Genomic DNA, 27,624 nt, shown 5'->3' with positions numbered 1-27,624 from the left:
AGCTGAGATTCAGTCCAGTTCTCTAAATTCAATTATGGAGACAAAGATTCACATGATTTGTACCTAATATAGTCAGTTGTCTCAGAGACAATTTTTTAGCTCTGAGGTAATCATTCTTACTTCACTCTTGCTCCAGAAAAGATTACTTAGTGTCTCTACCATATTTCTCAGAGCTTTCTTCCAAAGATCCAATTATGTGACTTCCTGATTAAAACCTTATCCATACTAAAGCTGAAATTATGTTAGCAATAACCATAACGTAGTTTCAAACTGATTAATCATTCCATAATCTAAAGTAGACAAAACTTTTTTTTTTTTTACCAGTTTTATTGAAATATTAGACAAATATTTTTAAAGTAATCTAGGCTGTTGCTAACATGGGTAATGATGCTTACTTAGAAGCAGCTATAAAACCAAGGGCAGGGACATCCCTGGTGGTCCAATGGTTAAGACATTACACTTCCACCACAGGGACCATACATAGGTTTGATCCCAGTCGGAGAGCTAAGATCCCATAACCCACTCGGGCGTGGCCAAAAAATAGAAAACAAAAGCAATGGCAGTTGTGTTTTACACTCCCTAAGCAGTCCATTAAAGGACAAATGACTATTTAATCAGGAAGTTTAAAAAACTCCCCCTCAAAAGGCCTGGTCAGTCTTAGAGCCCCTCCATCTTCCTAGACCCAATAGCAATCAGGCTGAATGCCAGCCTGATCTAGTAGGATCTTCCTTTATATGAGAATTTTTTTCTCCACTCTGACCAGCCACAAAAAGATAGGCTTGTTCTAACCCATCTTTCACCAGACATTTATGAGAAAAAAGTCTCTTACCAGATCTTTACACATAATCAGCATTTTGTTTGCTGCAGTCCCAGTCATTTCCAACCGTAGGCCAGTTTTGACATGTACTAGCCTTCTGCACTGAATCTACATTGTGCATGCTGCCATGACATCAGCCGTCCTGCCCCTAACAGGGTCTGAGAGGGGAGGACTTACAATGGTGCTTTGACACACAACAAAGCCCCTTCCTCTCTATTTAGGATTTCTGACATTTTTTCCTTCCATTTAAAATTCTTCTTCCCATTTAAATTAAAAAAAATCTTTTTTAAAAAATTAAGACCAAAAAAAAAAAATTAAGACCATAAAGGGGAAAAGGGGAGTTGGCAGGCCTAGAGGACTCAAAATTGAGAGGGAAGAGAGTTTTAAGAAAAGTCATAAAACTGATTTGTGGTTACATCTCTTGCCAACTGGTTTGTGTTAAAACAGAGTTAAAATTCATGAAGAGAAAAGGGTTCTAGTTTTGCAAACCTTTAAAAATTCTTTCTACATCCTCAACTGATGATCGCCGAACACTAAAGAACTTTCCTAAGTATAAAAGTGACAGGCACGGCAAGATACAAGAAGGGATGGCTAAATCGCATCAAACATAACTGAGGAATTCTAGGATGAGTTATGAGTTATCTAATTTTTGCCTCAGAAGAAACACTTCCTACCATTACTTCACAAATGTAGACATTTGGACCAAATATTTAGCTGGAAAAAAAAAAGTCCACTTTCCCATCTAGATGTGATCTAGAGTAAATGACGGCTTTGCTCCCCATCAGATCTGTTTATTTCATTATGACTGTTGTAACAAACGAACCCCATGTACAAAGCCAGATATGCAGGAAAGTATGAGAAAACTGGAAAAACTGACCAGCTCTGCGGCCCCTGGATTGTGTTTTAAGTCACCAGCATATGTAACTCATTTTCTAGTTAAGTAATTCCCTCTGGGGACCTGGTCTGCACTCCACACTAAGGATCAAATTTCATTAGCAGTTGTAGGAAAATGCAGCCCTGTGCATTTGCAAGTCAAAACTCCTGAAGGCTACAGCTAGTCTGGCTATTTTCATTGATTTTTCCTGGGATAGGATTTTAGCTGATAGAAAACATTTGTTGGAAGGCACAGATGAGGAAGTTAAGAAGAGAAAGGATTCAGCTAGCAAGAAGACAACTAAGCCTCAGTCTTAATGTTAAACTCTGGCCTTAACACTCAGCCTGCAGCTGTGTCCAGGCAGAGAGAAAGATTCAGCAGTAATTCCACCCCCCAAAGCTACAAATGACAAAAGGCACAGGAAGACAAATTAAAAGGGCAAGCGTAGGAAAACACATAACCCAGACGGCATCAAACTCTCTTCCTTTCTAGGTTATCAACCTGAATCCCAGTGTGCACTTAATTTCATGTGAAACTGGGTCACAGACCCACAAATCTTAGAATTTCTGTAAATAATCCATATGAGACTTTTTATTAACTACTCGTCTAACTTGAATCAAAAGACATACTGATCACGTACTCGCCACCACTCAAACAGTCTAGACTAGAAAAAAAGCTTTGTTTAGTTACTTGAATTGGCCTTTTTTTCAAGTTTTAAACCCACCCGATCCTTACCTTGGTTTGAGTTGGTTCACCTTTCTCAAACATCATCTTCAGCCTGTTCAGCGGAACATTGTATTTCTCTATTTTGTTTGCAGTTTCTGCGTTTTCACTCATTTCGGGTTTTGCCACTTCATGTCTGGATTCTCCCAGACAATTTTCCATCTTTTTATTTTCTGTTGAGGGGTCTTTAAGATGCTCTCTGTCCTTGATGCAGGGGTGCGGGTACTTAGTAGGAGCTTCAGGAGGCGATCTGATCTTAGGTCTGGGTTGGACCTGCTCCTCTTGGTCAGCCTGGACCCCAGAGACAGAGCTGCCCACCACTTCAGCGGGAGGAGGGTCGTCTCGGTGCCTGACCTCTGCGCTGCTGTTTCGCACTGAGTCTGGGGGAGAGTCGGCTCCCAGCACTGGGTTCTCCCACTTCTTCCTTAACGCAGTCAGGTTCCCCCTTCTAAAGTGCTGGGGGAGATTTTCAGTGTTCTAGAAGAACAAAAAGTGAATGCCAGTTACAACTTGCCTGCTGAAACCTTCAAACATGTTGTTCTTTGTAAAATGAAAGTTAAAACTCCAAGCTGCTCCTGCTCCACTGGCGTCTCGGACAGCTGTGAACAGTTACAGCCCTGCCACATGTAGAAAGCATCCACCCCAGGAGAGGGAGAGGGGAAGACAGAAAAAGTCAGGAGCTAAAGCAGGAAGTGATAAAACAGGATAGCCTTATAAGGACAAAATGAGAAGAAAGGAGAGACCAGATCTAATGATAGTTACATTGGCGACAAGGGATTTTTTACCCAGAGATTAATGAGGAAAACAGAAAGAAAAAGCAAATTACCAGTTACTTTAAATCCTGTAAATATATACTAATAAAATTTCATTATTACATGCCACAAAATTACGTGGTGAATCCTGCTGGGTTTTTTTCTTTTAAATGAGACAAAGATGCGGTATAGTTTACACTACACAATACCAATAATTGTGGATAGTAGCATAAAGAATTGAAACTGTTTGTGGAAATTTAAAGCAACCACCAGACTTTTACATGTATTTGCATAAGTGATATGTCATCATGTGTAACATAATTTACATGAAAAAATTTTACTTTTACTTAATAACTGAATCCTTCCCTGCCCCCCCCGCCCCCCGTTCTTCTCTATATGTTGGTCATGTACAAATTCTGTTAGACAATTCACTATTTTCCAGACCTTTTGGTTGCAAAATAGTCAGGCTTCATATGAAACACCACTACTACCTCCGTCTCTTGATGGAAGGACACATATCTAAGACAGTTCTCTTTCACCTGGGTTAAACTGCAATTAATTCATACATATAAGACATTGAAAACAATCTGGAAATTGTCCATGTTGTTCTGTAATAATTAGAGGAGACATGCTTGGTGAAGTAAAATTCAATGTCCCAGACTTTGAAAGCACTCCCAAATAAAGTAAGCAGCAGCACCTTTCCAACAAAGCACAAACTTCAATACCTTCTTGCCCTCCATTCCTGCAGTCTGAGACTCACCGGTCTTTCAACTAAGAAAGGACAAACCACCTAGGACTGAAAGACTCTGGGGAATTAAACAGGATTAGCAGCTATATTGGGAATTAAGTCTCTCACCTTATTACTCTTCTGAATACACCATGAGAGCCACTTCAAGTACACCAAGACTTGAAAAAAGAAACTTAGGGAAGAACAACTTTGCTTGATTTTTGTGTTTAAATCTTAGCTGGCAAGATGCTTCATTGGGGGAAGCATATATGGGTCAGAAATAAAAGCAACATGAAAAGTTTCCTTGTTGGAAAAGAGAGAATTAAAAAACAGGTTGGGTTCTATTCTTATTACCATTCTTCTCTATGCATACGCATGGCTGAGTCCCTTTGCTGTTTACCTGAAACCATCATAACCTTGTTAATCAGCTCTACCCCACTACAAAATAAAAAGTTGAAACAAAACAAAAACAGGTTCAGGGGTTTCCCTGGTGGTCCAGTGGTTAGGAATCTGCCTTGCAATGCAAGGGACATGGGTTCAATCCCTGGTCCTGGAGGATCCCACATGCCTTGAAGCAGCCAAGGCCATGCGCCACAACTACTAGCCTACACACCACAACTACTAAAGACCGAGTGCCTAGAACCTGTGCTCCACAACAAGAGAAGCTGCCACAATGAGAACTGTGTGCACCACTAGAGAGTTGCTCCCTCTTGCTGCAAATAGAGAAAGTCCATGTGCAGCAACAAAGACCCGCCACAAAAACCAAAAAATAAAATAAACAAATAAGTCTCAAAAAATAAAAACAGGTCTGGAAGTTGATGCTACCTTAATTGCCAGCAGCACTCTCAGCTCTGGGCTCCCTCCTGAGACACAATGGATGAGTCATCTGGGTTTCCAACTTCACCTGCCCTGCCCTGCTCAAACAGAAGCCCTGTGAATCAAAGTGGCATTTTGCCTTGGTAACTGGACACTACTTTTCTCAGAGACATGTGGTTAAGGTATATTTATTGACATGAAAAGATGCTCACAAGACATTTTTGAGTGAAAATAGCTAATTATAAGACAGCCCGGGGAATTCCCTGATGATACAATGGTTAGGGGCTTTCACTGCAGTGGGCCCGGGTTCAATCCCTGGTAGGTGAACTTCCCTGGTAGATCAGCTGGTAAAAAATCTTCCTGCAATGCATAAGACCCCGGTTTGATTCCTGGGTCAGGAAGATCCACTGGAGAAGGGATAGGCTACCCACTCCAGTATTCTTGGGCTTCCCTGGTGGCTCAGCTGGTAAAGAATCCCCCTGCAATGCAGAAGACCTGGGCTCAATCCCTGGGTTGGGAAGATCCCATGGAGAAGGGAACAGCTACCCACTCCAGTATTCTGGCCTGGAGAATTCTGGCCTGGGTCACAAAGAGTTGGACACAACAGAGAGACTTTCACTTTGGGGCTTCCCTGGTGGCTCAGACGGTAAAGAATCTGCCTGTAATACGGAAGACCTGGGTTTGATCCCTGGTTGGGAAGATCCCCTGGAGGAGGGCATAGCAACCCACTCCAGTATTCTTGTCCTTGGAGAATCCCCAAGGACAGAGGAGCCTGGTGGGCTACAGTCCACGAGGTCACAAAGAATCAGACACGACTAAGCAGAGGGGAACTAAGATCCTATAAGCCATGTGGCCAGGCCAAAAAAACGAAGAAAAAAAAATGACAGCATGATTTCATGTTATAATACACATGTACTGTACTCAGTCACTCAGTTGTGTCTGACAGACTCTTCGCAACCCCATGGACAGTAGCCCAGCAGGCTCCTCTGTCCACGGAATATTTTTAGCAAAGAATACTGGAGTGGGTTGCCATTTTTTCCTCCAGGGAATCTTCCCAATCCAGGTATCAAACCCACATCTCCTGCCTTTCCTGTATTGCAGGTGGAATCTTTACTGCTAAGCTCCTGGGGAAGTCCTATAATACACATATGTGTTTATAAATATAAACACAGAAGAGTAGTCTGGAAGAAAAGACATCACGGTGTTAACAGGTTGCCTCTGGGGATCATGGATTTATGGGCATTTGGATTATACTTTCTTTTTTTTTTAATAATAAATGTGCTTTCATTGTATAATAAAAATAAATAAACAAAAATAAAATTACACCTCATCTTCCTGTCACATAAAACAAGCTTCAATGGAACAGAAAATAATTTTGATGTCACTTGTAAAAGGTTTGAAAGTTGTCATTTCCACTTGACTTGTGATGACCTGAAAGAAATGGATTTGTGTGATGGAGTATCAGCAATGTCCCAAACAAAGACCTGGGTAGAGGACATCCCTTAGGGGGGCATTTTAACAGAGGAGTAAATGTGCTCTTTTATTAAAAGAGTTCTTTTACAAGTTCAAAAGTGCTGGGGTGGAAATAAATAGGGGAAGGGCAGGGCTGTGAGGTCTGATAGCACGGAAGGCCCCAGACCCTGTCATTATTCTTGGCAGCACCACCCAGGTCATGTTAGTTGTCCAGGACTTTAGAGCTTGGGGCCAGAAAAGATGGGGCAGAAGCAGTGGCTGTAGGCTTTCTGGGAAAGAAAGAGAAGCAAAAAGGCTCAGGACAAAAGCAAGAATTAAGCAGACGGGGCAGCACAGTGAAAAGACTACGGGACGGAAGCAGCCTGGGTCATCGTTGGACAGTGGGCTACAGGCCAGGCAACCCACTCCAGTATTCTTGTCTGGGAAATCCAGTGGACAGAGGAGCCTGGCACACTACAGTCCACTGTGTTGCGAAGACTTGGACACGACTGAGCAACTGAGCATGAGCACGAGAATATATTTTCTTTTTCAATTGAAGTACAGTTGATTTACAATGTTGTTAGTTTCAGGTATATGGCAAAGTGATTCGGGGATTTTTTTCTTAGATTATATTCCATTATAGGTTATGACAAGATATTGAACATAATTCCCCATGTGCCATGCTGTGCTATGTTGGTTTAGTCGTGTCCGACTCTTTGTGACCTTATGGGCTGTAGCCACCAGGCTCCTCTGTCCATGGGATTCTCCAGGCAAGAAAACTGGAGTGGGTTGCCATGCCCTCCTCCAGGGGATCTTCCCAACCAGGGGATCAAACCCATGTCTCTTATGTCTCCTGCATTGGCAGGTGGGTTCTTTACCACTAGCGCCACCTGAGAAGTCCCATAATTCCCTATGCTATACAGCAAATCCCCATCACTTACCTCTTTTATGTATGGTATCTGTATTTCCTATAATGAGCATATAATGCTTATATAATCCAGCTTCATCCAGCCAAATGACCCTGGGCAAGTTTTCTAATTCCTGGAAACTAACATACAGGGCTATTGTGGAGAATAAATGCAACTATATAAAAGCACGTATGTTGTATTTGACCAATAGTGGTGACTATTATTAAATGGGTGGCCCTCCTCACTCCTCCAGCCACACCTCACAATCATGATCAACAAACAGTATCCAGTCATCTCTCAAATCCTGAACTGGGGATACAGTCTCTTATTGTTCTTTCTACTTTCTCTACAATCTCTACTGTTTCAGAGTAAGGTGGTGGAGGAGGGGTACAAAATAAGGTGAAATTTTAGTCGATGTCATTTGCATCGAGGTTTTAACATTTTACCAAGTATCTTCCCAGAATAAGGCAGTGGGAAGTCAAGGAAGGTACAAGTATTCAAGGGCCCCAGTGGTTGCAGGACAACCACAGCCTCCTTTCTCAAAGTGACATAAAGCATCCTACCCAGCAAGGCTGAGAATCTCTGTGGGTGCTGCCTCTGGATCATCACCAGCTGCCTAAAACAGGATCAGGCACACTCAGGACATGCAACAGTGTCCTTTTTGCAGGAACATTCGCCTTGGAAGGGGCCTTGGATAAATCCTTCCTCTCTTTGGGTCTGTTACACCACCGGCAAAATGAAGAGGTGGGGTCAAATGAGCTTTAACGTTTGAAATCTTGGCAGGGGAATCTTCATCTTAAAAGCAGGACGATGTCTGATAGGATACAGCAGTGGGCTAGAAATACAGACTACTTGGATGCACAGCTTCCAAGGAGGGGAAGACATTTCTAGGCTAAGAGCTACTCAGAAAAGTGGCAGCCAGTCATTATGGAGACAACTGTCCAAACAGCACAGATTTCAAGATGTGGCATATCCCAGGCTTGAAAGGAAACTGAAAATACAACTAGTGGTGGTATTGATCATCTGTGTTTCTGTGTCCTAAATGCAAATGGAAGAGGAAGAGAAAAGAAGGGCTCAATATCTGGAAATCTAAGCTATCATGTAACCTGATCCCAGCATTTGCTAAAGAAACAGATTTACCCACTTGCTCCTGAATGTGTCTCTATCTTGCTTTCCAAGAATATAAGTATTCTTTCACCTGGACAGCTGCCGCTATAAATTTATACATACATTCCACCCTGTTCTTCAGGAGACAAATTAGACCTCTTACAAGTCTGGTAGGTCTTAAAAGCAACCATCTGTCATTAATGGAAAAACTAGTAAGATCTGAATAAAGTCTAGTTTAACTTATAGGGTTACACAAAAGTTAATTTCTTAGTTTTCATAAATGTACCATAGTTATAGAACATCCTAGCACTAGGGAAAGGTAGGCTGAGCTTTATGGGAGCTCTTTGTACTAAGTTAATAATTCTAACTATAAATCCAAAATTATTTCAAAATAAAACATTTTTGTTAAAAAAAGTAACCAATCTTCAATGTTGTTTTCTTCCAGCTAGTGCTGTCTCCCACATTTCACAGTTAAGGGTCTTGAAAGCACAGTCTTGTCTAGTTGCTATTCCTACCTGCTTTCCATTCCCTCTAATTCTACTACCAAAACACTTCTGAATTAGCACAAATCAGGATCACCAATTACTTCTTTACAATTTTCATTTCATTATCTTATTTTTAACTTATTACTTTTCTCAATTACAAAAGTATTTTTAAAAACTAATTTTGGGGGGGAGTCATAGTCAGTATAGGAATATATATATAAGCCTTGAATATATGCTTCAATTTTCTCTATTTGACTCCTCTGCTCCTCCTAACCAAGAAATCCATTGTCAATAGTTTGCTGCGCATGCTCTCAACTTTTTCCTTATTTTTATACTCTATCTTTTTTTTCTACAAAATCATACTATACTTACTATTCTGCACATAAATGCTTTAATCATTAATGTGCTTTTGATACCTTTCCATGTTACATAAAATCTTAACCATATGATATAATATCATACATATGATATATTATTATAATGGATGTAGACACCATGATTTACTATTTCCCCACTGATGAATATATGATTTCAAACATTTCAGTATTACAAAGAATCCTGCAATAAATATCATTTTACACTTATTTTATTTCACTTGTGTTTCTCAATGATCATTCCTACAAGCAAAACTGCAGGATCAATGGGTATTAAACATATCCAAAATTTTAATAGGCATTGCCTAATAGACTTTATCAATTAAAAAAATCTGCCTACTGTTTAGGTTATAATTTATATCTCACAGTTATTTAAATTTATATCTCATTGATTATTAGTGAGGTAAAGCAATTTTTTTTCTGTTTATTGTTTCTTCTTTAATCACCTGCTCACACCCTTTTACCTCAACTGCCAATTGCAATGGACACTTCTTCTTTATTTTTATTCGATCTCTCTATAGCATCTGATGTTACTGACCACTCCCCCTTTTAAAAAATTTCCTTCCTTATATGGTTTCTGTGACATCCCTTTTTCCTAGATTTCTTCCCATTTTTTTTTCTAGACATTCTTCAGGTTTTTCTTTTTAAACAGGTTTCTCTTCCTTAGTTCCTCCCTTATATGGTGGGGTCCCTCAAGATTCTGCCTTTTTAGGTCATCCTCTTTAGTCGCTTTACATATTTTTCTATAGATGATGTCTTTCACCCACTTAGATGGATGATTCACACCCTATAACTCAAGCCAGATATCTCTCCTTACCTATCAGTTCTACCTGGAAATCCTACAGATATCTTAAACTCATCATTGTCTAAAGCTGAAGTCTCCCCTCTCCTCCCTTCACTCCTCACTCTTTTCCTGAATTTTCCATCTTGGTGAATGGGACAACTATCTTTTCTACTGTCAGATGTGCCTGTTCTCTTATGCCTCCACACTGGGCACCTGCTGCTTCCTCTACCACTCCTTTGCCCTCCTTGTTTAGCTAATTCCTAGTCATCCTTCAGGCTCAGTCAGACACCACTTCTTTTGGGATGTCTTCTTTGACATGACATAGTCCAGGTTATGAGTTCTTCCTAAATTCTCCCCCAGCACCTTGCATATTTCTTTAATATGGTACTTACCACACTGAGATTCTAAATTCTACTTTCTGGGACTTCCCTGGTGGTCCAGTGGTTGGGAGTTCAACTGCCAATGCAGGGGACACAGATTCAATCCCTGGTCCAAAGATTCCACATGCCGGGGAGCAACTAAGCCTGAAAGCCACAATTACTGAAGTCCATATGCCTAGAGCCTATGCCTTGCAACAAGAGAAGGCGCTGCAATGAGAAGCTTAAGTACTGCAACTAGAGAGTTGCAGCAGCAATTAGAGAAAAGCCCGCATGCTGCAACAAAGATCCAGCGCAGCCAAAAATAAAATAAATAAAGATTAAAAACAAAAAGAATGCTATCTGATTTTAAAAATAAATAAAATAAATCCTACTTTCCAAACTCTAAGCAGTTCCTTGAAGGCAGGGACCACATCTTGTTCCTCTTATTGCTTTCAGGACCTGACACATAAAAGATGCTCCATAAATGTTCATCTCCACTTGTGGTATCAACTTTTGTTATCCGACTGTCTTGATTGGACAACCTAGTTCAATCAGGCCTTTAGCCCATCATTGCCAAACAGCACAAAGTGACCCATGATCTTCATGTTGCCAAATCTGATTGTCAATTCTTAGCCTATCTGTGTGTCTGACTCGATAATTTGCCTTTTGAAAACACCTTCTTCACTGGACATCCGGTACTCCATTCTTTTTTTTTTTTTTTTCACTGCATCTCACGAGCTGCTCCTTCTTAGTCTCCTTTGCTGGTTCTTCCTTCTCTCTCCAACCTTTAAATGGCAAGGTGCCCCTAGCTCAGTACTCAGACCTCTTTTCTAGCTACACTCAATCCCCAGGTGATCTCATCCATTTCTTATCTTTACAAACCACTGATACTTTGATACACACACATCTCATCTTCAGGCTGGATCTCTTCCAATTCCAGATTTGTACATCCAAGCTCCTATTTGACATCTCTACTTGGAAGTCTTAATAAAGAATTACATTTAACGTGTCCAAAACTGAGCTTCTAACAAATATTTTCCCTTCTCTAAACTTGTTTTTACTGCCACCTTCCTGATCTCAATGGCATTTTTCCTGGTGTTTGGGCCAAATGCACTGTTGCAATTCTTCCTCTCTACCTTCAGTATAAATCCTGACCGCTTCTCATCACCTATATAAGCACTGTGTGCTGTGCTATGCTCAGTCACTTCAGTTGTGTCTGATTCTTTGCAACCCATGAACTGTGGCCCGCCAGGCTCTTCTGTCCTTGGGATTCTCCAGGCAAAAATACTGGAGTGAGTTGCCATGCCCTCCTCCAGGGGATCTTCCTGACTCAGGGACTAAACCCAATCTCTTATGTCTCCTGCACTGCAGGTGGATTCTTCACCCACTGAGCCATGTGGGAAGCCCATATAGCTACTACTCCAGTCCCATATATTATCATCTTTTGCCTAAATCACTGCAATTGTCTTGTAATTGGTCTTCGCGCTTCTGCTACTGTCCCTCTAACCTCTTCCTCCTCTTTTTAAAATTTCAGTCAGATCACATTACTCCTTTGCACAAACCCTTCAAAGGCCCCCATTTAATCAGAATTAAGGCCCATGACCTCACAACAACTGGACATGACATTCCTCTTCCTATTCCTCAAATACATTTAGGATGTTCTTGCCTTGGGGCATTTTCATGTGCTCTTCTCTTCTCCCTGAATTATTTTTCTCCCAAGCTCCTGTCCTCAGACCTCTGCTCAAATGTCTCCCTGACCACTACACTCATCCCTCTTACCTGCTTCATTTTCTTTCATACCTGCTACATCTTTATTGTCTGTCTCTCCCACCAGAATATAAATTCCATGGTAGCAGAGATGTAGTCTGCATTAGTGCCTAAAGCAGTGCTTGGCATATAGTGGGCACTCTGAATACTTGCTAAAATGAATGAGTGAAAGGGAAAAAGGAATGAAGAAAAGAGAAAGGGGAAAAATAACAAGCAAGAGAGAGAGTAGGAAAGAAAAGAAAACCAGCAGTTGAGTGAAATGATGGCAAGTTTTCTTACAGTGCACCAGAAGGGCTCCATTCTCGAATTATAGGAAAATTGTGAAGGACCCAGTCAGCATTGCCCGCTTAGAGAAGACAAAGTGAGAGAGGCATGCTTTGCACTCATTTAAATAGGTTAGGTGCTGAAAACTGCCAGGAGGATATTTTCGTAATGCCAGACAAATGAAGAATTCTTGCCCAAATATGTGAGGCTTTTCCCCTCATATGAAGAAATCAAGTAAGATTTCAAAAGAAATACACTACCCAGCCCAACTGGAAGTTAGCCAGCGGGAAAGTACAAATGTACAGATGGGTATGAGCTGGTTCTGAGGTTTTCGCCTTTGGTGGATCCTGCTGCTAAGAAATTTGCTAACTAGACTGGGTCAAGAAGTTTGCTTTAAACAAAGAACCCAGGGGAATGACAACAGCTGCACAGCTGCTACCATTTAAATGCAGAGAGACATTCTGGTTGTTTGATTTGGAAAAAAAGAAATGGCCTAAGAAGCCCTGTCTCCTGATTTGAGCAGAAGCAGTAAGCCATTTTATACCCACAAGCAAAGTACTTGGCCTTCTGTCTTTCACTCAACTCGGAAAGAAAAAGTGGCTCAAAGGAGAACCTCAGGGAGAAAAATGAGGTTGTTTGCACCTGAGCCAAGTTCTCCTGAGCAAATGGTTCACCAATGAGACAAGCTGGCACAAACGCCTGGCTCAGCTGACACGGAACCCAGGGTCCCGCAGAGGCTGCAGGTGGCTGGGCCACATGAGCTGTGACCACGAAGTTCCACATGTCCCAGGGCTTCCAGATACTTACACTTCTCTTCTTGTCCATGTTTGCTTCTTCCGCTGCTTTCTGGTACCTTAGAGAAGAGAGGGGGAAAAGAGAATGTCCTCAAATTAAACTTAAATTTTTACACTTTCAAACTTCAAGAAAACCACTTCTGTACACCTGTCTCTGCCAAGGATTATCACCAGTCACCTCTATCACAAGCAGAGAATCAGGGCAGCCCTCACTTCCGGCACTGTTGCAGTCAACTGCTCTAAGAGAAAGAGCCAAGACAATGAAGTCAAATGCTGGGAAAATGGAGACAGCAGAAAGCCTGGGGTTTTTAAGTGTCAGTTTCATCACTTACTGTGATCTGGGGCAAGTCAACCTCTTTCCATACCTAGAAAATGATCTACTATAATCCTGGGAAGAATAAATGATGTATAAAAATGTATAAAAAGCCATGTATATAAATGCTTTGGAATTAGTCAAAGGATACAGTATTACATTAACTCTAGGTTGCACTTTCCCCACTCATTAATGCCTCTAAAATCTTACAATTCTTGTCGGCCATATGATCGAGAAGTAGTCATATGGCCTGTACGTGTGTAAATTTAGCCTAAACTATTGGTACTGTCACTTTTGCTCACTTAATATGTTTGAAGGTATTATACATGCTTTAAATGCCACTGAAATGTCTTTAATGAGAATACACTTCGATTTGCCATTTAAAGAAAAATTGTTTTCCTTTTTTTAATTTATGTGTAAGAGAGATTTGTGAGAAAAGCATCTATGCTAAGCAAGCATTAGTCCTTTTAATTAACAGTATTTTTTCTTTAGTGATGCATAAAATAATGGCCCAGCCTACAGTCGATGGCATCTTAGAGTTGATAAACAGGCTTCTATAATTTTATTCCTTTAATTTTATTATTACTTTCAATCATTTTATTTTATCATTTTTACTATTTGCTCAGAAGATTCGTGAGGAACAACTGAAGTCCCAGGGCTTTTCAGAGGTGATCAGGTTTCCTCCATTTGAAGGCTGCCCACAGCAAATCTCCAGACCACTCAGAACTGTCTTAACCGGGCTTCCTCAGAGTCTCTGAGTCAAACACTGAGGCAGCACTATCACTAGAAGAATCCCCACCATGTGGGGCCTGCATGCCTGGAACTTACTGATTTGATTGCTTGGGCCTGCAGGCCTTGAACTCACCAACCTAACCCTCAACCCTAGAAAAGGGCTTGGTCAATGTGTCACTTGTTCCTGCCTTAAGGCAGACTTTCAGAATTTACAAGGCATTTGGGCAGGGAAAAGGAGATGAGACAAGAAGATAAAGAACAATATGGGAAAGGGTCCATTCCCTAACCAAAACTAACTTTCAACTCATTAATACCTTCACAAGCTCAGAACTTCCTTAGGGTGTATGTTAAATAGAACAACCCAACCCAAAATGGAAGCCAGAGGAAACTCCTAGATTTAACATCATTGCTTTCCTACTACGTAACCTGGGTTATATAACTTGTTTGGGCCTCATCCACAAAATTAAGTGATCGTGAGAGATTTCTGAGGTCTCCTCTAGTTCCTACTACCGCTTAAAGTTTAACAATCAGGTAGCAGTGTCTCATGGAGAAGGTAATGGCACCCCACTCCAGTACTCTTGCCTGGAAAATCCCATGACGGAGGAGCCTTGGTGGGCTGCAGTCCATGGGGTCGCTAAGAGTCGGACACAACTGAGCGACTTCCCTTTCACTTTTCACTTTCATGCACTGGAGAAGGAAATGGCAATCCACTCCAGTGTTCTTGCCTGGAGAATCCCAAGGACCGGGGAGCCTGGTGGGCTACCGTCTATGGGGTCGCACAGAGTCGGACACGACTGACACGACTTAGCAGCAGCAGCAGCAGTGTCTCATTCACTAGACTGAGTAATACTCTGAAACTGAGCGGAGTTTTCTTAAAGGGTAGGGTGAAAGAACTTCCAAAAACAATTGGGACTTCACTGACCACAGCTTATGAAAAAAAATGGGATTAGAACTGCTGTAAGTCAAATAACAAGCTAGAGAGATATTTGAAACATATTATAGACAAAAGGCTAATTTTCCTAAAACACAAAGAACGCTTACAAATCAGTAAGATATCAACAAAAGTAACTTAATAGAAAAATGGGCATAAACATAAACACAGAGTTCACAGAAAATATCAAGTGACTCAAACAAAAAATAAGAATGTTTAGCCTCAAAATAAAAATTCAAACAACACTAAGAACATATCTAAGTAGGAAAAAACATTTTTTTTAAGGAAAAAAAAGCTAATACACTGAGGGTAAATAAAGGAAACCTCTAGGGAAGGCATTTTGTCAATTTTACAAAAATTACAAAAGCATAAATGTTACAATTTGCCAATTCTGTTTCCAGAATTTATCTTATAGGTACACTAACATAAGTAAAAATAACTCTTACATTAGATTTGTCACTGCACTAAATGTAATAGCAAATGACTGAAAACAACCTGAATGTCCATTAGCACAGGACCAGTAAATAAATTATAATGTATTCATGCAATGGAATACTACACAGCTATAAAAAGAACAAAAGCATAGTTGCATAGTGTGAATGGACTAAATGCCACTGAAATGTCATACTTAAAATGGTTAAAATGGTAAATTATATGTTATGTATATATTACCAAAAATTTTTTTAAAATTGAGTGTGGTAACAGCATAAAGACAGACATATAGATCAATGGAGTGAAATAGAGAGCCCAGAAATAAAACCTCACATATATGGTCAAAGGATTTTGACAAGGGTGCCAAGACCATCTAACAGGGAAAAGACAGTTTTTTCAATAAGGCAAACCATGAAATGCCAGAAAATATTTGAAAATTATTTATCTGACAAGAGATTAACATCTAAAATATACAAAATTTTAAAATAATACTGTATTTGCAACATATTTGTAACAAATAATATTATACATACTATACTGCATCTACTTTTCTCCATTTCAGAACAGCTTGAGTTTTCATTCAAGAAGTAGTGAAAGTGTTAGCCACTCAGTCTTTTTGACCCCATGGACTGTAGTCCACCAGGGTCCTCTGTCCATGGGCTTTTCCCAGGCTAGAATACTGGAGTGGGTCGCCATTGCCTTCTCCAGGGGATTTTCCTGACCCAGGAATTGAACCTGGGTCTCCTGCATTGCAGGCAGATTCTTTGCCATCTGAGCCACCAGGGACCCTTGTGGCCAAGTGGTTAGGACTTGGTGCTTTCACTGCCATGGCCTTGGTTCAATCCCTGACTGGGAAACTAACATGCCACAAGCCTCCACAGGCCAAGTGGCACCGGCAAAAAATTTTTTTAAAAAGTATGTTCTAGGCACTAGAGAAAAAGTAGTGAAAGAAATAATAAAAAAAAAAGGCATAGTTCCTGCTCTCAGACAGCTTATAGTTTAAATGTTAAGCACATACTATAGTGATAAATCTTTCAAAGAAGGGCAGAGTATTATACAACCTAACAAAGGAACTGAATTGAGAAGGCAGGTGTGGGGTGGTGTGTGTGTGTGTGTGTGTGTGTGTGTGTGTGTGTGTGAAGAAAAGCCTTGCTGAGGAAATGACCTTTAGGCTGAAATCTGCAGTTTGATCAGGAGTCAGCCAGGCAAAACAAAGCAAGAAAAGCATTCCAGGCATAGAAAAAGAGCACACACAAAGTCCCCAAGGCAAGACAGTGTCTCCCATGTTTAAGATACACAAAGAACTCCAATGTTGCTGAAGCACATTGAGAAAGGCAGGGGTCAGGAGATGATGCCTGGCATCAAGGGCTTTGCAGGCTATGCTAAGAATTCTGAATGTAATCTTAGGTACAATGAATGAATGGTCAATGGTACAATGAATGGTCATTAATCCAAGCTATGTTTTTATTTTATTTTTTGGCTATGCTGAGTAGCACATGGGATCTTAGTTCCCCGGAGAGTGCAAGAGTCTTAACAACCTCTGAACAACTGAGAAAGTCCCCAAGCTATGTTTTTAAAAGAGCACTGGACGCTGTGTGGAGAATGGACCGGAGTCGGGGTACAGGATGGAGGTGGCAATAGTGACAGATGATGCTGGAAGGTCCAGGGAGGGAGCACTGGAGATAAAGTGATCAGACTTGAGGTATATTTCAGAAGTCGAATCAACAGGACTGGTAATGAGGAACAAGTCAAGAATGATTCCCAAGTTTTCAACAGCTGAGTCAATGGACGGAGGAGCAAAGTTGGGGACAGGGAGGATGAAGAATTGTATGTTAGCCATGCTAACCAAAACATCCCCTTGGTGGTGACAGTGATTAGACACATGTTCTAGAGCTGGAAAGAGAGATCTGAATGAACAATATAAATTTAGGACTTGTCTGTCCACAGATGGTATGAAAGCTGTGTAAGTGTATGATATCATCTATGAAGAATGTGCAATGAAGAAAAGGCTCAGAACTCAGTCCTGGAGACGCTAACAATTAGCAGTCAGAACATGAAGAAGAGGTTCTCATTCTCTATTAGAGAATAGAGAAGGAACAGAGGTAGGAGGAAAAACAAGAGACTTCCAAAGAAGCTAAGGGAAGAAAACATGTAGGAAAAAGAGGCAAGAGGTCATCTAAGATGAAGGCTAACAAACATCTCCTCAATATGTTTTAGATAGCTTTTCTAAGCAACACAGAAGTCTTTGGTAACCCTGGCAATCCTCTTCCATTATAATTTATTAACCCATAGTCCTTTTAATGGACATTTGCATTGTTTACAGTTATCTATCATTACAAATAGTGCTTTGGTGAATGGCCCTGTGTATTTTTTTTCCCCACTTGTACTAAAGTATCTGAAAGTGAAAAGCGAAATGTATCTGAGAGTCCCTAAAAATAGAAATGCAGAAACACAGCAGATTAGAGTTAGAAAGGAACTTAAAGTTGGCCTTGAACTTGTGTTTCCACCCTCCTTGGGTAATAATCTACAGTATATTACAGCAATATAGTACAATATATGAAAGCCAGAGCCCAATCACCAGACAGGTTGATTCTTGGTCAATTGTTCTCCAAGGCAAGGAGAACAATTTACACTGTGGTTAATTGGATAAATAAACTCAGAGTTTCCCTTCCCTTTACTGTCTTAATAGAAACACAGATTTAAAGAAAGATCAAAATAGTCTTCATCTTTAGTCCTATTCTTTTAGCATTGAGACATCTGTAAGATATAGGTGTATATGCCAATGGCAGTCTTGAATTGTGTTTTGAAACTCCCACTCAAATATCACCACCCTTTATTTGTAATGAAGTACTTGCTAAACAGTGGATACTCAGGGAGAAAGGTTCCATACCACTGCTTTCTTCCAAGTAAGGTCCTTGGTATTTTTACATTTTGACACTTTGAATGCTAAGAGATGTTGAGGTACAATACTTCTGAATTCAATGTTAAATTAGGATTCAGGCTTTAGATTTTCCTCAAATATGCTCAGAGCAACTAGCATTATTCTGACACAAAATGTGAAGGTCTCTGATGGGGAGGGAAAAGGCATTTTAAAAGATTCAAATCTGAGGGAAAAAATATTTGTCATGAGATTTCTATAATTAAAAGCTTATCCCTCTTCCCTTCCTAGATTTTCTTGTCCTCCAGTCTCCTCTTCACATACAGAATTTAATCTTGCAACTGCTTATTAATGCTCAGCTGCGAAGCAGGCAGCTGATGGAGATACTAAAATTATCTGGGGAGTAATAACTGTCTCAAACTTTTCTAAGGCCAGAGAATGGAGTTCCTGAGCCATGACTCTTTTGCTTGTATGCCCTCAAATAGAGGAAAGGTCTCACTGAGCCAAAAAAAAAAAAAGGAAAATGGAAATTCCCAAGTTTTAGGCAATGCATTTTCTTCTGGAACAATTTCACCACTACAATAGTACAGTGAAGCAAAGAAGTAGAGATCTGAGGGTCAAAGTTTTTCTTAATAATGGAAGGAAAACTAAATATAAACCTGTTCTTTCTTGGGTCTATGGAATGGGTAAAGCTATAACAAGAGTGGGAGGAGCAGGGACAGGAGGGGAGGCATGGTTGTGGGGGGATTAAGTGTCCTGGATTAAGCTTTGCCACTATCTTGGGTGTGATCTTTCATCATAAATGTTGGACCTCAAGTTCCTTATTTGTCAGAGGAATGGGACAAAGGTTAGCCAGATCAGTAGTCCTTTTTGCTGGAGAATCCTCTTTCCCAATGATAACTTAGAACCTCACATATTAAAGGGATCAAAGCAGGACCTCTGGGGTGAAAGGTCACATGCTTGGTCCTTTAGATCTTCCCGTCTTCCCAGAACTGACCTCTGAAGTTCCTCTAAAGAACTCAATTACGATAGTTTGAAAACCACCGGGCTAGATTCCCTTCATATGAGTCATGGGGGGCTAGATTCCCTTCATATGAGTCATGGGCTTCCCTGATGGCTAGGGGTGTCTCCAATGCAGGAGACATGGGTTCAATCCCTGATCCATGATGATCCCACAAGCCTCAGAAAGACTAAGTTGGTGTGCTACAACCATTGAGCCTGTTCTCTAGAGCATGCGAGCCACAACCACCGAAGCCCAAGCACCTAGAGCCTGTGCTCTGCAACAAGAGAAGCCTGTGCACCGCGGCTAGAGAAAAAGCCCTCGCTCATTGCAACTAGAGGAAAAGCCCATGCAGCAACGAAGACCCAGCATAGCCAAAAAAAAAAAAAGAAAATAAATAAATTAATTAAAAAAATAAGTTAAAGAGAACCAAGAAACCAAATTCTACTAAAAGAGTCAACTTTTAATCAAGCAAAGGATTCTTTCATGCTGAAGTCATTGGTGAGTGAAACGAAAGCTGGCTGTTCAAACTGATTCATCAAGAGCATCCTCCTTATTCAGATTTAATGCTTTAGATAGTACAGAGGCTTAATAAAAGAAATCAATCTGGAGTTATAAAGCACTCATGAGACATAAGCTATGATGCTACAAAAATGACTCTTATGTACATATTCATGTGAAACGTTATTAACACTTAGAAAGTAAAGCCCAGCTAATCTTATAAAGAGCAGCCAGATGAAGATTTCCTCAAATAACATTTTTATATTAGCCTTTGATCACAAACCTCCAAAGGTTTCCTAGGGTCTCTTAACTAAACTTGTATGGGATTTACTAATTCTAAATTCCATTTACTAATTCTAATTAGAGAATTAGAATTCTTTAAGAGAGACTGTTTCAAAATAAGAGAAAATGAGGTCAGTAGTGTTAGAAGTAGAAATTAATGTAGGCTTTGTGGAAAACAGTCCTGCAATCTGCTTTGGGAACCTACTGTGAGTGAATCCTCAAAGCCTTAAGCAGTATCAGCAATATGGCTCTACCAAGTTTGAAACCTGGAGAAGAAATCCAGGCTGATTCTCTGGTTTTTCACTGTCTTAAACGCACATCACGCCCCATGCTCTTTCCCATTTCTGTGCCTTACTTCCTATGACTCTTCTTCCTCTGCCACGTCACCACCATCCTCCCAGCCTACCAAATAAAATTCTATTCACCCTTCAAAATCAGTTCAATAGTAGGATCTATGCATCAGGAGAAAAGTACTAGACAGACACAAAATATTAACTTGGGGGCAGGTTAACTCTCTTCACCTCAGTGTTCTCAACCATAAAACAGGGATCAGGTCCTTCCTCATATGGTTTTTATTAGGATTAGAAATAATATCAATTTCCATCAAGAATCTACCATAGTACCTGGCACACGGATTCTGATTAATGGCTTCAGGATTTACAATTTTGTGTAACTACCATTTGCCCTTATAACGTTGTGGTGAAAAGACAGTCACCCTGCTAGGCTGTGAGAAGGTGGCCTCTAAGGGCCCTTTGCATTTTCTCTCTGCAAGATTAAGAAGCCCCTAAAATGAGCAACTTTTTTCAACTTCCTCTTATCAGTGCTGCTACAGGACCCAAATTCTCTATCTTGTCTGAAATGAATGATGACAGAATAAAACCCTGGGATGGGAACTGAGGAAAGGTGAAAGTTTAACTAAAGTGACTGACCGAGTTAGGCAGGGAAGGAAGTGAAGCCAGGAAAGGGACCAACAATCATGGCCTGGGTATTCCAGTTTGGCCAAAGAGCAAGCTCAGTGGGAATAAGAAAGCAGCATAGGTAGGACAGGAGGCTCTAATTAGAAAGTGGGTTTTCCAAACACATATTTCAGAGACAGATTCTGGGTGATAAGGTTGGGAACTAGATATGGGGCATGGGAGACAATGAGCAGATTGAAGACATATGGAAGATTAAGAAATGAGTCCACAGGAATTTCCTGGCAGTCCAGTGGTTAGGACTCAGTGCGTTCACTGCTGTGGCGTGGGTTCAATCCCTGGTCAGGGAACTAAGATCCCACAAGCCACATGGTGCATTATTAATAAATGAGTAAATAAATGAGAAATGAAGAAATGATGAGTCCATACTATCAGACAGGTCATTTATGTGGGTTGGTGATTCTACACTGGGGGCATTAATGGCCCCAGCAGACATTTGGAAATGTGTGGGGGTCTTATTGGGGTTTACCCTCCCCATTTTTTTTTGCTGTCACCATATCATGGGGAATTACTAGCATTTGGAGGAAGGCAAGATGATGAGCATCCTGTACAAGGAAGATCTGCCTCATCCAAAATGTTGAGAAATACTGAAGAGAAAATGAAGTGGGAAGCTAGGGTCCCCCATGAAGGCAAGGAGCTTGGCACGCTGCCATGATGGGGAGGATAAGGATACTATGGTTAGATGTAAGCACAGGCTTAGAACTTCAGAACAAGGTAGGAAAAAAAAAAAAAAAAACACAAACCAAACAATGGATGGGAAACAGTAGCGGAGAGATAGCATCCCTGACTCCTGGTCCCAGAAAATTTCAGGGTAGCATGCACAAAAAAAAAAAACAGGCACGACTCAGATAGAATGCATGTCAAGGGAAAACCAAGTTCAGTGAAAGAGAGGTGGGGCTGGGAGGGTGAAAAGGGCAAGAATGTGAAGTTTCTCTGCAGAACAGAGAGTTTCCAAATCCCATTAATCATATCTCAACACTGTCTCAAATCCTCCCCTTCCTTTCCACTCCTCCTGCCCCCCACCCTCAATAACTTTCACTTGGGTTCTCAAGAGAGTCTCAGAACTTGTCTCCATGCTATCAGTCTGTCACCTTTCCAATATACCTTTTACATTGTTGCCAGAGCATCTTTCTAAATACAAGCCTAGTCATAAAAACCTTCCATTGTTTCTGCTGTTTATCTAACTAAATCCCAAACTCAGCATGGTATTCAAGGCCTTCCATCATCTGGCCCTAACTACTGTACCAATCCCTTTTCCCTTCTGTATTTCTTCATGCTCAACTGCTTGCTTTCCTATTTCCTTAATTCACATTCAGCGTCCATGACCCTTTGCTTGAACCTTTACTTGAACAAATAACCCTTATTTGTTCTGCTTTATGTTCAAGTTCACAAGTCCATCTCTTCCATTATCAGTGCTTCTTAAACTTCCCTGAAGTTAAAAATCACTAGACTACACTTGTTAAAAACACAAATTCTTGGGGCCCATCACAGATACACCGAATCAGAATTTTTAAGGGAGGAGTCGAGAAGCTATATTGGATGGCTTAAAATATGTCCCTCCAAATCTCTGACATTTCTCCCACCAAAAGGTAGAGTCAAATTCCCCTCCCTCTGAATATGAGCCAGCCTTAATGACTCAGTCCTAATGAAGATAATGTGGTAAGAGTGATACTGTATAACTTCTGAGGGTGGGTCATAAAAGGCTACATAACCCCTATCCTGACTCCCTTCCTTCTTTGTTCCCTCCTTCCTTCCCTCTCTGGTTGCCCTTGAAACCCAGACAAGCAGCCACATGGAAAAGCCACATGCGGGTATTCTGATTACAGCCCCAGCTGAGAGTCCAGTTGACTGCCAGCATCAACCACCTGATTTACAAGCGAGTAAGCCTTTAGATGACTATGGCCCCAGTTCTGAGACACTGAGGATGGTGAAGGGAACAGAGGCAAGCCCTGCCCTAACTGGAGACTCACATCAAAATAAATGTTATTATTATTTTAAGCCACTAAATTTTAGGGATTTTTTTTTTTTTCCATTCAGCAATAGATAATTGGAACACCATATTATTAACAAGTATCTCACATGAGTCTTAAAATGAAGGAAGTTTGAGGACTTCTACTAATATAAATTATACTAAACTATACTGTTACATTCCTTGAGGTAGGAGTTAAGTCTTAATAGTTTTTCAGATCTGGATCCTTTTTTCTGCAATATCTTTATTGATTTTCTTTTCTTTTTGATAAGAATATAAGTTTGACATAAATTTACAGATATATAAAATGCATAACACAGAAGGGGAAAGGGCTATGCACTCTCCCCCTCTCTCTACCCCACCTTAAGCAATACCCACGGTGAACAGGTTGGAAGGTCAGTGTTTTCCACAGAGCAAGTGGTTGATGGATTTGTCATTGAAAAAAAGGTGCAATGGTAGATCACAGAAACTTCCTACTGGTATTTAGCTGTACTCTGGCTATAGCTCCCACAATCACTTTCTTTAAATCTTTCCTATCTTCCTTCTTTTAAACGTATCTCCTATAAAGTAAGAAATTCTACTTAGTGAGGTAAACGTACCATCTTCCCTAAGCTCTATGGCATCTCTAGTTGAGTGAAGTTAATATGCTTACCATCTTACTAACTTATACCATTCCCTCAACATTTGCTGAGTGCTTAGTATGTTCTAATTGCCATGTTACACATTAGGAATATAAAATACGCAGGAAAGGGGCCCTCATATCAAAAAACCCATAGTCCAGAGCAGGGGTCAACAAACTTTTTCTTAAAGTGCCAGATAGTAAATATTTTAGACTTTGAGGGACATACGGTCTCTGCTTTAACTCTGCTGTTGTGGCACAAAAGCTGCCACAGACAATCCACAAAAAGACATGGCTGTATTCCAATAAACCTTTGTTTACTAAAATAGGCAGCCAGTAGACTGCAGTCTGCCTACAGAGTTTACACTGGTCAACAGAACCTTATGCAATGGTGAAATGTTTCCACAATATCCAGTGTGGTAGCCACCTGCTACACATAGCCACTGGGCAATTGAAATGTGGCTAGTGCAGCTGATGAACTGAATTTTAACTGTAATTTAATTTTAATTAATTGAAATTAATTTAAATGAATCTAATTTAATTAAATTTATTTAATTAATTTAAATAGCCTTATATGTAGTGGCTACCCTATTAGACAATGTAGGCATAGAGTACACCTAACACTCCCTTCAACTAAAAACCTGCCTCAAAACTAATCTCAGAAAAACCCAAAAAAGAAACAAAAAAAACACCCTCACCTCAACCAGAAAGCCTTCCTGACCAGCTTCTATCCATGGTGGTCACACACTCTTTCTTATCCTATATCTAGTCCTTACTCCCATTCATTTTGGACTTGCTAACATTGGGATTAATAACTATGTGTTTCATTAATTCTCTTCTGTGTTTACATCTCTTTCTTTCCCAAACTGAACAAAAATTAGAGTACAGAGAATGTATCTCCTGATTATTATCATTTTCCTTTGTCACAGAGTCTTGTGTGGTACTTAAAAGCCAGAAGGTGCTCCAGAAAGTCATTAGACAACATGTCCTTTCTTTAGCGATCTCCCTGACAGGTGGTGATGTTTGCTCAAGACAGATGGTCCTTTTGGGCCAGGATCAGCACTTACTTGGAGAATATTTCTACAATGGCCGATGAGTTGTTCTTGTTGACAAGAGAAAGTTCTTTGGCTGTAACCCTCAACGATAGAGAAGTCCATTGCCGTCTGTTAAATGGAGTTGGTTCCATCTTGTCTACAGATACTGAAATACCTATGTGATAAAGAAAGTCAGAATATTAGACACAGAAGAGAGTTCTCCAGCATCCAACGAGTGGCAACAGTGTGGTGTAAGTGAGGGCAGAGAGCCCTGGAGCAGCAGACTGTATCCCTCTACCGGTTCTCGCAAAAACTGTAACCTAGATCAGATGATTGAATTGGGGTTGTAGTTTCCTGTAAAATGAGAAGGTTAGATCAGGTGATCTCTAAGGTCCCTTTCAGTTTGCATCATTTTATGACTGACCCCACTGTGCAAACATCAATTGGCCTTTCCCTGAACTTAAGTCTGTTCCAAAGTCACATTTTGGAGTGAAATGTTCCACTCTTCTGAGTTACATCCCAGGGGAAGTACAACTGGCATCTCTGCAGAGTCAGGTCCAAATTAGGTTCTACCTACATCCAAGTTTCTTTTGGTTGCCTTCTTTTCCCAAGCTTTGCAGCACTGACCACCTGTTATTAGGGAAAGAGCTACAGATACAGCACTGAATAATATAAAGAGCACAGGCTTAAAGGCAAGATAGACTTCAAGTGAAATCATAACTCTGTAACCTTGAACAAATCATATAATATTTTCAGTTTTAGTTACCTCAGTGAAAAATGAGAATACTTACCCCTTTGTAGGGTTTTTGATGTGGATTTAAGGAGATAATATATTTTAAATACTAGGCATATTATAGTATCAAGAACATTTAAGTATATTAGTATTGGCTTCAAGTCAAAAAATACCATAAAGTCATGCTCTTGACATCACCTAGACCCTATCCATTAACTAGATTATTTGGTTTTGCTCTAGTAATTATCAAAGGAGTCCCAACCTTTGTCCAAAAGACGTGAGATTAGAAATGAGTCAATAGTTTCCTTATTTGAAGAGTGAACAATATAGATGAAAGTACTACTTGCAAAAAAAAAAGAAAGTACTACTTGCAGCTCTTTTGACAACCACATAACATAACTGATCTGGTAGAATGTATGATTCATCAGGTACTGCTTCCAACAGCCTTGACAACAGCAGAACACTGTATCTATAACCAAGCAACGTGGGCTTCCATTTCACACTAAAAGTTCTGTGATGCAAAGTAAGTGATAAGCAGCCCCAAAAGACCACACTACTTTTCCACAAGTAGTCCCTATACTCCCCGCTAAAGCCTTGTCCGAAAACAATGCTAGTTTTGTTGTTTTTGTTTATTTGTTTGTATAAATTCCCATGTTGGAGGGCAACATAGAACCCTCCTATGGTAAGGAGCTCTGGTATCAGAGACACATGCACTTAAATGGGAGTGTTGGCCCCATCTCTTAAAGCTGTGTGTCCTTCAATAAAAGTTAGATTTCTTATCCATAACAATAGTACTTACTCCATAGTACCTTTTTAGAAAAGTATTTATCTTTATTTATTTAGTTGGCTGCACCAGGTCTTAGCAGTGGCACAGAGGATCTTTTAGCTGTGGCATGCAAACTCTTAGTTGTGGCATGTGGGTCAAGTTCCCTGACCAGGGATTGAACCTGGAACCCCGGCCTTAGGAGCACAGAGTCTCAGCCAATGGACCACCAGCGAAGTCTCACTTCATCTTTTTTTTCCCCCATAGTATCTTCATGAGAAATAAATAAGACAAAGAAAAACAGACCCTGACATAGAATAAGTAAGCAATAAATTTAGTTTTTTTGTATTACCTCTTCTCCCTGGATAAAATAATCTTAATTCTATACATGTTCTCTGAAATAATCCTACATGTATCAAATAATCTTGATATATGATATTCATCTATCTGCTTTTCAGTTTGTAACTGACAGACCTACCAGACCATGTCAGTCCTTTCTCTAACAAGAAAAAGACACAGCTGTGTATTCAGCTAAACATAATTATGTAAAACCACAACAATGACCCTTTAAAACACATCGGGAAACACTGGCCAACACTTTAAGACATTATTTGGTATAATTATGCTTCCCCAGTGTAACTACACATACAAATGATATCAATTCTAAAGGGATCAATTCTAAATTAAAAAATACAAAAGATTATGTTCTCATATTTGTTCATGATAAAAGGAAAAGCATTAATTACTTGAGGGACTTAGTGTGAAAAAGTAAAAGAATTTTAATTCCCAAGTCTAATTCTGTGGTTTTGATTGCTCTCAGCCAGAAAGCCAAGTCAGAACAACTACCTTGGTATAATGCTAGGATAAGCACACTTCACACTCAAGGAATGAGGTGTCTCCACCCTGACCACATCTTCATAGAAGCACACTATTACTTCCTAGCAATGTGATTAGCACCCTGTGAAACATATAAAGGTGATAATCAGTACATGATTTTTGATAGACTCTGGTACCAGGTTGTGTGCATGCTAAGTCACTTCAGTCATGTTTGACTCTGCAATCCCATGGACTGTAGCCCAGTGGGCTCTTCTGTCCATGGGATTCTCCAGGGAGGGATACTGGAGTGGGTTGTCACGCCCTTCTCCAGGGGATCTTCCTGACCCAGGGATCAAACCTGAGTCTCTTATGTCTCCTGCACTGGCAGGCAGGTTCTTTACCACTACTGCCACCTGGTGAAGCCCTCTGGTAACAGGTTGCTGAGTAACTACTTCCTACAAGGTCCTGCTCAAATAATGTATGTAATCTACCAAGCTTGCTAATGCACACAAATAATTGTAGCACAAGACAGAACGTGGTTAGAGGCAATGCATGGTCTAGGAGTACAGGACTTGATTTTCTGGCATGGTGGGAGAGAAGGGAAGACTTGACAGTTACAGAACTAGCAGAATTTTATCAAGTGA

The 27,624-nt window shown here is 40.3% G+C and overlaps 1 protein-coding gene across 3 annotated transcripts in view; it reads right to left on the bottom strand.

Annotated features, from left to right (window-relative positions):
• The window catches only part of LIMA1 (LIM domain and actin binding 1), a 90,900-nt gene that overhangs the window by 34,081 nt on the left and 29,195 nt on the right, over positions 1-27,624 (bottom strand). For all 3 annotated transcript variants that reach the window (XM_061127979.1, XM_061127970.1, XM_061127989.1), the window contains exons 2-4: positions 24,702-24,843; positions 13,017-13,062; positions 2,427-2,891 (exon numbers count right to left, since the gene is read on the bottom strand). In XM_061127979.1, the coding sequence (XP_060983962.1) occupies positions 2,427-2,891; positions 13,017-13,062; positions 24,702-24,820 (630 nt within the window). In that variant the 5' untranslated portion in view covers positions 24,821-24,843. The remainder of the gene's footprint in view (positions 1-2,426; positions 2,892-13,016; positions 13,063-24,701; positions 24,844-27,624) is intronic.

Source organism: Dama dama, chromosome 3 (genome assembly GCF_033118175.1).
Source record: "Dama dama isolate Ldn47 chromosome 3, ASM3311817v1, whole genome shotgun sequence".
In the NCBI taxonomy this organism is placed as follows: Eukaryota; Metazoa; Chordata; class Mammalia; order Artiodactyla; family Cervidae; genus Dama; species Dama dama.
This window is presented reverse-complemented; position numbering and strand designations above follow the sequence as displayed.